Source organism: Salmo salar, chromosome ssa05 (assembly GCF_905237065.1).
Source record: "Salmo salar chromosome ssa05, Ssal_v3.1, whole genome shotgun sequence".
NCBI lineage: Eukaryota > Metazoa > Chordata > Actinopteri > Salmoniformes > Salmonidae > Salmo > Salmo salar.
The window spans coordinates 87,746,632-87,757,551 of NC_059446.1; the positions used below are offsets into that span (position 1 = coordinate 87,746,632).

A 10,920-nucleotide genomic window follows, 5' to 3' on the forward strand; every position below is an offset into this window, starting at 1 on the left:
TCTGCAGTTATGGTCATGGCTAACTTTTACTCTGGATAAGAATAACAATACAGGTCATGTTTCCTTTTTCTTTCCTGCACTTGTTAAATATCCCACAAGGTGTCGCCCGTTTCTGTATCGTAGTTTTATGCACCAGTTCTGGGAGAGTTTTGAGCGTTCAGTAACTTCACTGACTTGTAAAAGAAGCGAGTGTTGGAAGTTAGAACGCACCATAGTCTCTAATAGTCATAAAGCATGTTATGTCGCATTCATTCGACGGGGTTGTCACTAAACTATGCATTAACCTTATATGAAAGGTGGTCAATTTAATGTACATCAACTGTTGTCCATCAATCTATCTACACAGTATATCATGATGGTTGGAATAAAGAGAAACAAATCAGAAGTTATAGAAAATATACATATTTAATATCAAATCATGAGTAAGTACAGTATTATTATAATGACCGAAAAGGCTGGGCAAAACACAACCAGAGTAGACGTACAGACACTATATAGAATTCATATTTACATTTGGTTTATAAAGACATACAGACACAATATAGAATTCATATTTACATTAGGTTTACAAAGACATACAGACACTATATAGAATTCATATTTACATTTGGTTTACAAAGACATACAGACACTATATAGAATTCATATTTACATTTGGTTTACAAAGACATACAGGCACTATATAGAATTCATATTTACATTTGGTTTACAAAGACATACAGACACTATATAGAATTCATATTTACATTAGGTTTACAAAGACATACAGACACTGTGTATTTAATACACGCTCGTGCCAACTATACAGTAAAGTATTTACATAACTTGTATCTTTCTACAAGAGACGACTGGATACAAGCCTTTGGAAGAGACCGTAGAGGAGTAGAAAATTAACATCCTGTTTTAGGAAAATCTACATTGCATTGCAGTCAATGACAGTATATCAGAACTGGGTGACATATATATGCCAAAGACTTTGGAGGTGCACTTGACTTAGCTTGCCCTGTACAATGGAACCAATGGAATAGTCTCATAAACTGCCAACTCAACCCACAGCCTGCACACTGGTCAAGTTAAATCATCTCAAGTATTTGACACATGTATTTGACCCAGGTCTGAAGTGTACGGGGCGGGGCTAGAGGTCCAAGAGCGGAGACTTACAGGCTGGCTGTAGAAAGCGGCAGTACATTATGAGAACAACCTTTGACCTGGCTGTCGACATGACTGTTGTGTGGGCCAAGACCAGGTTGACTGGAGAGCCTGGGAGAGGGCAAGAGTCTGCAAACATCTAAAAGGTCAAAGGTCAGTGGAATGAGGGGAATAGAAACACAGGTTTTCACCAGAACAAATACAACAGTGAGCAGGTGTTGCTTTCATGAGACATTTGTTTGTGACGTGCAGCTGGAAAACTGTTGGACGTGCATACATTGCACTTGAAACGATTGTAGGTAGCCTAACCGCTATTTCGGAAATACCTCTGGGACAGTCAGAGGCTGTCTAAAACTGACCCAGGAGCTGTGTATGATCACTGAGACCGTTTGAGTCAGAGGCTGTCTAAAACTGACCCAGGAGCTGTGTATGATCACTGAGGCCGTTTGAGTCAGAGGCTGTCTAAAACTGACCCAGGAGCTGTGTATGATCGCTGAGGCCGTTTGAGTCAGAGGCTGTCTAAAACTGACCCAGGAGCTGTGTATGATCGCTGAGGCCGTTTGAGTCAGAGGCTGTCTAAAACTGACCCAGGAGCTGTGTATGATCGCTGAGGCCGTTTGAGTCAGAGGCTGTCTAAAACTGACCCAGGAGCTGTGTATGATCACTGAGACCGTTTGCAGTAAGCAGAAAAGGAAAACTCTGTCGTTGTGATACACTAAAGCACAACGTTTCCCGTTATATCAGATGCAGAATGCATGCTCATCCATTGTGTAAAGGTAGCTAAGTGCTGACTGTGAGAATCTCAATTACATACTCCTCGCGTCCTCTTTCCTCTCTCCTCGCGCCCTCTCTCCTCGCGCCCTCTCTCCTCGCCTCCTTCTCAAAACCCATTGGAAAAGAATGTCAGAGGGGAGGGACATCTGGCTTTCTCATGAAATGGGTTTTGAGAAGGAGGTGAGGAGAGAGGACGCGATAAGTATGCAATTGAGATTCTGCCTCCTGAGACCAACCATACACCTTCAGGGATATGTTGTCAAGAACATTTAGAGTCATGAACGTGTAGAGTCACCTGACTACAGCGTTGTCCCTGGGACAGTGTTATAACCTGTAACCGCTGTAGACCAGGTCTGATGGCTGATACACAGCGTTGTCTCTGGGACAGTGTTATAACCTGTAACCGCTGTAGACCAGGTCTGATGGCTGATACACAGCGTTGTCTCTGGGACAGTGTTATAACCTGTAACCGCTGTAGACCAGGTCTGATGGCTGATACACAGCGTTGTCTCTGGGACAGTGTTATAACCTGTAACCGCTGTAGACCAGGTCTGACGGCTGATACACAGCGTTGTCTCTGGGACAGTGTTATAACCTGTAACCGCTGTAGACCAGGTCTGACGGCTGATACACAGCGTTGTCTCTGGGACAGTGTTATAACCTGTAACCGCTGTAGACCAGGTCTGATGGCTGATACACAGCGTTGTCTCTGGGACAGTGGTAGTGGCAGGCGCAGGTGTTGATGAACATCACGGCTTTCTTGATGGCTTTACCCCGAGCACACTGGAAGTCCACCTGCACTGTCTCGGTGCTGTGGGGGGTGCAGCAGCGCCCGTCCGTACACACACCACAGTACCGGGGCTTGTAGGTCAGGACGCTGGTGCAGTTCTTATAGCTGAACCGGATGGGTTTCACCGCCTTCTTCATCCTCAGGCACTTGCTTCCTCTCTGAGGATTTAGAGGGGGAAATGATTGTCAGTTGGTGAAACACTGAAATACTTCTTTCATGTATTTTGTCAGAGCTCTTGTGAGTTTTGTTAGTCGAAAGATTTGCAATGCATTTAGTCCGAATGGCGAAAAAAAACAACATATTGAACTTGAACTTCTATTCTTGAACTTCTATTCTAGCCTACCTTAGCAACATCCTTCTGCTGAAGCTGATGGGATTAGTACAGTGACAGTGGGTTGAGTAGCCTACCTTAGCAACATCCTTCTGCTGAAGCTGATGGTATTAGTACAGTGACAGTGGGTTGAGTAGCCTACCTTAGCAACATCCTTCTGCTGAAGCTGATGGTATTAGTACAGTGACAGTGGGTTGAGTAGCCTACCTTAGCAACATCCTTCTGCTGAAGCTGATGGTATTAGTACAGTGACAGTGGGTTGAGTAGCCTACCTTAGCAACATCCTTCTGCTGAAGCTGATGGTATTAGTACAGTGACAGTGGGTTGAGTAGCCTACCTTAGCAACATCCATCTGCTGAAGCTGATGGGATTAGTACAGTGACAGTGGGTTGAGTAGCCTACCTTAGCAACATCCTTCTGCTGAAGCTGATGGTATTAGTACAGTGACAGTGGGTTGAGTAGCCTACCTTAGCAACATCCTTCTGCTGAAGCTGATGGGATTAGTACAGTGACAGTGGGTTGAGTAGCCTACCTTAGCAACATCCTTCTGCTGAAGCTGATGGGATTAGTACAGTGACAGTGGGTTGAGTAGCCTACCTTAGCAACATCCTTCTGCTGAAGCTGATGGTATTAGTACAGTGACAGTGGGTTGAGTAGCCTACCTTAGCAACATCCTTCTGCTGAAGCTGATGGTATTAGTACAGTGACAGTGGGTTGAGTAGCCTACCTTAGCAACATCCTTCTGCTGAAGCTGATGGTATTAGTACAGTGACAGTGGGTTGAGTAGCCTACCTTAGCAACATCCTTCTGCTGAAGCTGATGGGATTAGTACAGTGACAGTGGGTTGAGTAGCCTACCTTAGCAACATCCTTCTGCTGAAGCTGATGGTATTAGTACAGTGACAGTGGGTTGAGTAGCCTACCTTAGCAACATCCTTCTGCTGAAGCTGATGGGATTAGTACAGTGACAGTGGGTTGAGTAGCCTACCTTAGCAACATCCATCTGCTGAAGCTGATGGTATTAGTACAGTGACAGTGGGTTGAGTAGCCTACCTTAGCAACATCCTTCTGCTGAAGCTGATGGTATTAGTACAGTGACAGTGGGTTGAGTAGCCTACCTTAGCAACATCCTTCTGCTGAAGCTGATGGTATTAGTACAGTGACAGTGGGTTGAGTAGCCTACCTTAGCAACATCCTTCTGCTGAAGCTGATGGTATTAGTACAGTGACAGTGGGTTGAGTAGCCTACCTTAGCAACATCCTTCTGCTGAAGCTGATGGTATTAGTACAGTGACAGTGGGTTGAGTAGCCTACCTTAGCAACATCCTTCTGCTGAAGCTGATGGTATTAGTACAGTGACAGTGGGTTGAGTAGCCTACCTTAGCAACATCCTTCTGCTGAAGCTGATGGTATTAGTACAGTGACAGTGGGTTGAGTAGCCTACCTTAGGAACATCCTTCTGCTGAAGCTGATGGTATTAGTACAGTGACAGTGGGTTGAGTAGCCTACCTTAGCAACATCCTTCTGCTGAAGCTGATGGTATTAGTACAGTGACAGTGGGTTGAGTAGCCTACCTTAGCAACATCCTTCTGCTGAAGCTGATGGTATTAGTACAGTGACAGTGGGTTGAGTAGCCTACCTTAGCAACATCCTTCTGCTGAAGCTGATGGGATTAGTACAGTGACAGTGGGTTGAGTAGCCTACCTTAGCAACATCCTTCTGCTGAAGCTGATGGTATTAGTACAGTGACAGTGGGTTGAGTAGCCTACCTTAGCAACATCCTTCTGCTGAAGCTGATGGGATTAGTACAGTGACAGTGGGTTGAGTAGCCTACCTTAGCAACATCCTTCTGCTGAAGCTGATGGGATTAGTACAGTGACAGTGGGTTGAGTAGTCTACTTTAGCAACATCCTTCTGCTGAAGCTGATGGGATTAGTACAGTGACAGTGGGTTGAGTAGCCTACCTTAGCAACATCCTTCTGCTGAAGCTGATGGTATTAGTACAGTGACAGTGGGTTGAGTAGCCTACCTTAGCAACATCCTTCTGCTGAAGCTGATGGTATTAGTACAGTGACAGTGGGTTGAGCAGCCTACCTTAGCAACATCCTTCTGCTGAAGCTGATGGTATTAGTACAGTGACAGTGGGTTGAGCAGCCTACCTTAGCAACATCCTTCTGCTGAAGCTGATGGTATTAGTACAGTGACAGTGGGTTGAGTAGCCTACCTTAGCAACATCCTTCTGCTGAAGCTGATGGTATTAGTACAGTGACAGTGGGTTGAGTAGCCTACCTTAGCAACATCCTTCTGCTGAAGCTGATGGTATTAGTACAGTGACAGTGGGTTGAGTAGCCTACCTTAGCAACATCCTTCTGCTGAAGCTGATGGTATTAGTACAGTGACAGTGGGTTGAGTAGCCTACCTTAGCAACATCCTTCTGCTGAAGCTGATGGTATTAGTACAGTGACAGTGGGTTGAGTAGCCTACCTTAGCAACATCCTTCTGCTGAAGCTGATGGGATTAGTACAGTGACAGTGGGTTGAGTAGCCTACCTTAGCAACATCCTTCTGCTGAAGCTGATGGTATTAGTACAGTGACAGTGGGTTGAGTAGCCTACCTTAGCAACATCCTTCTGCTGAAGCTGATGGTATTAGTACAGTGACAGTGGGTTGAGTAGCCTACCTTAGCAACATCCTTCTGCTGAAGCTGATGGTATTAGTACAGTGACAGTGGGTTGAGTAGCCTACCTTAGCAACATCCATCTGCTGAAGCTGATGGTATTAGTACAGTGACAGTGGGTTGAGTAGCCTACCTTAGCAACATCCTTCTGCTGAAGCTGATGGTATTAGTACAGTGACAGTGGGTTGAGTAGCCTACCTTAGCGACATCCTTCTGCTGAAGCTGATGGTATTAGTACAGTGACAGTGGGTTGAGTAGCCTACCTTAGCAACATCCTTCTGCTGAAGCTGATGGTATTAGTACAGTGACAGTGGGTTGAGTAGCCTACCTTAGCAACATCCTTCTGCTGAAGCTGATGGGATTAGTACAGTGACAGTGGGTTGAGTAGCCTACCTTAGCAACATCCATCTGCTGAAGCTGATGGTATTAGTACAGTGACAGTGGGTTGAGTAGCCTACCTTAGCAACATCCTTCTGCTGAAGCTGATGGTATTAGTACAGTGACAGTGGGTTGAGTAGCCTACCTTAGCAACATCCTTCTGCTGAAGCTGATGGTATTAGTACAGTGACAGTGGGTTGAGCAGCCTACCTTAGCAACATCCTTCTGCTGAAGCTGATGGTATTAGTACAGTGACAGTGGGTTGAGTAGCCTACCTTAGGAACATCCTTCTGCTGAAGCTGATGGTATTAGTACAGTGACAGTGGGTTGAGTAGCCTACCTTAGCAACATCCTTCTGCTGAAGCTGATGGTATTAGTACAGTGACAGTGGGTTGAGTAGCCTACCTTAGCAACATCCTTCTGCTGAAGCTGATGGTATTAGTACAGTGACAGTGGGTTGAGTAGCCTACCTTAGCAACATCCTTCTGCTGAAGCTGATGGTATTAGTACAGTGACAGTGGGTTGAGTAGCCTACCTTAGCAACATCCTTCTGCTGAAGCTGATGGTATTAGTACAGTGACAGTGGGTTGAGTAGCCTACCTTAGCAACATCCTTCTGCTGAAGCTGACGGTATTAGTACAGTGACAGTGGGTTGAGTAGCCTACCTTAGCAACATCCTTCAGCTGAAGCTGACGGTATTAGTACAGTGACAGTGGGTTGAGTAGCCTACCTTAGCAACATCCTTCTGCTGAAGATGATGGTATTAGTACAGTGACAGTGGGTTGAGTAGCCTACCTTAGCAACATCCTTCTGCTGAAGCTGACGGTATTAGTACAGTGACAGTGGGTTGAGTAGCCTACCTTAGCAACATCCTTCTGCTGAAGCTGATGGTATTAGTACAGTGACAGTGGGTTGAGTAGCCTACCTTAGCAACATCCTTTTGCTGCTGCTGCTGTTTGTCGCAGGGCCTGACGATGCACAGACGCGTCTGCTTGACCATCTCACAGCGGGGGTTCTTGTTGGTGACCCGGGTGGAGATGCCCATGCCACAGGTCCGAGAGCAGGCGCCCCACTCCGTAGTCTGCTCTATGCAGTTAGTACTGGGGTCCCACGAGTCAATCCCCACTGTCTCCTCCTGTCTGTAGGCTGTACGGAAGGACAGGGAGGGACACACCGGATGAGACAGATGTTGTGACATGGGAAATACAGATGCACGCTAGATTGATTGATGAACATAAGAATTACTGGGCAAAAGTGCATAAGAGGAGACTTATGTTAGGCTGGTATTGGGATCTGTGTGGTTTGCATAATTGATTCCCCTACATTGGTGTATAATCGGTATACAGGTAATCCAATTCACAGTTCTATCGGAATCAATTTCTTTATGTGCCTAAAGTCCATTAATCACAGATTAAGAACGATCCAAGGTACATCACATTCCAGAGAACACGAAATGGAATGTTTTGGCTACAGAGGTCTACACAGAGGCTTCCTGGGATAAGTCAACTTGCTCTGTGAGTCTCTCTCTGTACTCTGAGGCAATTCGGCATTTCCCTTCACACAGAGCCAGCCAGGTCAACCTAGAGGCATGCAAGAATCTGTCTCTTGACTTTGTGGCTTGCACCAGAGTACCAGTCACGTCAGAAGTAGAGAGAAGTAGAGAGAGAAACTGCGTCCCACATGGAACCCTATGCCCTATGTAGTACACTAGAGAATTATTTGTTATTTAATTGTTATTTTTTACTTATCTATTTTTTTTACTTAACCAACAATGAAGTTTTAAGAAAAATAAGTGTTAAGGGCTTGTAAGTAAGCATCTCACTGTAAGGTCTACCTTCACCTGTTGTATTCAGCGCATGTGACAAATAAAATGTTATTTGAGTTGAGAGACTGAGTTCTTACCAGCCATGGCGAAGCTGCCCAGGGCACTGGCCTCTGGTTGGGGCTCACATACCCACTTCTCACAGCACTCCCCTGGGACCGCCACCTTCCTGGGTAGAGGGCAGTCAGGGCCCGGCAGCATCACATCCAGGTTACAGCGCGGCACGCAGGCGATCTGACCGTCCCTGCAGGTGCACTGGTACTTGCAGCTGGGGAAGAAGGTCTCCCCGTTCTGGTACACTGAACCGTCCAACAGGCAGATGTCTCCCTCGTGAGCTGTGGAAGAGAGGAGGACACAAGAAAAGCACAAATCATTATTTAACATTTTTAATTTCCAATACTCATATCTGGATAAAATCCAAAATGTCAGATGTTTAAGTGTTTGTGTCTTCAAATGAATGTAAATTGTTATCATCATCATCATCATCATCATCATCAATAGCTCTTAGATAGGGGCGGGTCCCCGCTGCCACACTTCGATTACCTTTGACCTTTTTCAAAAGGAGGCGAGAGAGTACAGAGGAGAGATGTACGCAGGAGTTGAGCAAATCCAATTGAGACAAGGCCAGGGAATCTACCCTGCTCTGACACCTACACTAGGACATCACTTGTTCAATATAATTAACAAATGACTCACCGACACAGACACCTGTCCTCTGGTGAACATCGGCCGTGTAGTCGCAGTTCAGACCCCTGTGTGTATCACAGGGATTTATTTCCGAGCACACCTCTCCTTTCTGCCTGGCACAGACCAGACAGCATGCGCAGTCATCCAGAATCAACTGGACCCTGGGGGCGCACATCGGAGGCTCCTGCGGACATAGGCACCTTGTCGGACACACCTGCGCCAAGATCTGGGAGCAAATCTGGGGAAAAAAGGGAAAACTGTGTTCAAATGTGATTTTTCAAAGTTGTTGCTCCTTGCTTTCATATTCTTCACATAATGTAGTTTGGATGAGCCTACTCTGTAACGTTAACTGAATTTATTTACCTGTGTTGAAATGTAGAAAATGAAAAGGGTTCTCTCTGCAAGCTTAGACATCCTGATTCAGTGAAAGGTAGTTTTCTCTTCGTAGAATTTTCCCTCCTTTGTGTCTTGCTGAAGCTCTGTAAATCCCTTTGGCGTGCTTCAGAAGTGTGTGCAGAGCCATTTATAACGGTCCTGTCTACGACGCGGTGACGCGTGAAGGAGGAATGGAGGAGGGGAAGGAGGAGGGATGGAGGAAGGGGATGATGGAGGGATCACCCCCCTGGCCCTGGTAGAGTCTGGGAATTCTGACATCTGATTGGATCAGGATGAGACTCACATTTTCCTGTTAGATCCTGAGTTCTTCGCACACAGAGGAAGGCTACGTTACTAGTATTTAGGACACATAAGCTCATTTGACAGTTTTATTGCTGCTATTCATATCAATAATAAACATTTTTCATGATCATTCAAATGAACCTACTTCAAACTAGTTCCTCTGTTCCCTGATTTTCATTATTGTGCTCATTACATCTCTGGAATTAAAATAGATCTAGTTTGACTGCAGAATTGATATCACACTGGTCGATCTAGTTTGACTGCAGAATTTATATCACACTGGTCGATCTAGTTTGACTGCAGAATTGATATCACACTGGTCGATCTAGTTTGACTGCAGAATTGATATCACACTGGTCGATCTAGTTTGACTGCAGAATTGATATCACACTGGTCGATCTAGTTTGGCTGCAGAATTGATATCACACTGGTCGATCTAGTTTGGCTGCAGAATTGATATCACACTGGTCGATCTAGTTTGACTGCAGAATTGATATCACACTGGTCGATCTAGTTTGACTGCAGAATTGATATCACACTGGTCGATCTAGTTTGACTGCAGAATTGATATCACACTGGTCGATCTAGTTTGACTGCAGAATTGATATCACACTGGTCGATCTAGTTTGACTGCAGAATTGATATCACACTGGTCGATCTAGTTTGACTGCAGAATTGATATCACACTGGTCGATCTAGTTTGGCTGCAGAATTGATATCACACTGGTCGATCTAGTTTGACTGCAGAATTGATATCACACTGGTCGATCTAGTTTGACTGCAGAATTGATATCACACTGGTCGATCTAGTTTGACTGCAGAATTGATATCACACTGGTCGATCTAGTTTGGCTGCAGAATTGATATCACACTGGTCGATCTAGTTTGGCTGCAGAATTGATATCACACTGGTCGATCTAGTTTGGCTGCAGAATTGATATCACACTGGTCGATCTAGTTTGACTGCAGAATAGATATCACACTGGTCGATCTAGTTTGGCTGCAGAATTGATATCACACTGGTCGATCTAGTTTGACTGCAGAATTGATATCACACTGGTCGATCTAGTTTGACTGCAGAATTGATATCACACTGGTCGATCTAGTTTGGCTGCAGAATAGATATCACACTGGTCGATCTAGTTTGTCTGCGGAATAGATATCACACTGGTCGATCTAGTTTGGCTGCAGAATAGATATCACACTGCTGGATCTAGTTTGGCTGCAGAATAGATATCACACTGGTCGATCTAGTTTGACTGCAGAATTGATATCACACTGGTCGATCTAGTTTGACTGCAGAATTGATATCACACTGGTCGATCTAGTTTGACTGCAGAATTGATATCACACTGGTCGATCTAGTTTGGCTGCAGAATAGATATCACACTGGTCGATCTAGTTTGTCTGCGGAATAGATATCACACTGGTCGATCTAGTTTGGCTGCAGAATTGATAGCACACTGGTCGATCTAGTTTGGCTGCAGAATTGATATCACACTGGTCGATCTAGTTTGGCTGCAGAATTGATATCACACTGGTCGATCTAGTTTGGCTGCAGAATTGATATCACACTGGTCGATCTAGTTTGGCTGCAGAATAGATATCACACTGGTCAATCTAGTTTGTCTGCGGAA

At 45.1% G+C, this 10,920-nt stretch overlaps 1 protein-coding gene across 1 annotated transcript; it reads right to left on the reverse strand.

Moving 5' to 3' along the window:
- Positions 1 to 386: 386 nt before the first annotated feature.
- LOC106598655 (CCN family member 3) lies at positions 387 to 9,160 on the reverse strand. Its single transcript, XM_045719309.1, has 5 exons — positions 8,969 to 9,160; positions 8,615 to 8,843; positions 7,999 to 8,253; positions 7,022 to 7,242; positions 387 to 2,871 (listed from the first exon to the last, which is right to left on the reverse strand). Exons 1-5 carry the CDS (start codon positions 9,017 to 9,019, stop codon positions 2,578 to 2,580), a joined length of 1,050 nt encoding a protein of 349 aa, XP_045575265.1. The 5' UTR covers positions 9,020 to 9,160; the 3' UTR covers positions 387 to 2,577.
- Positions 9,161 to 10,920: the final 1,760 nt, after the last annotated feature.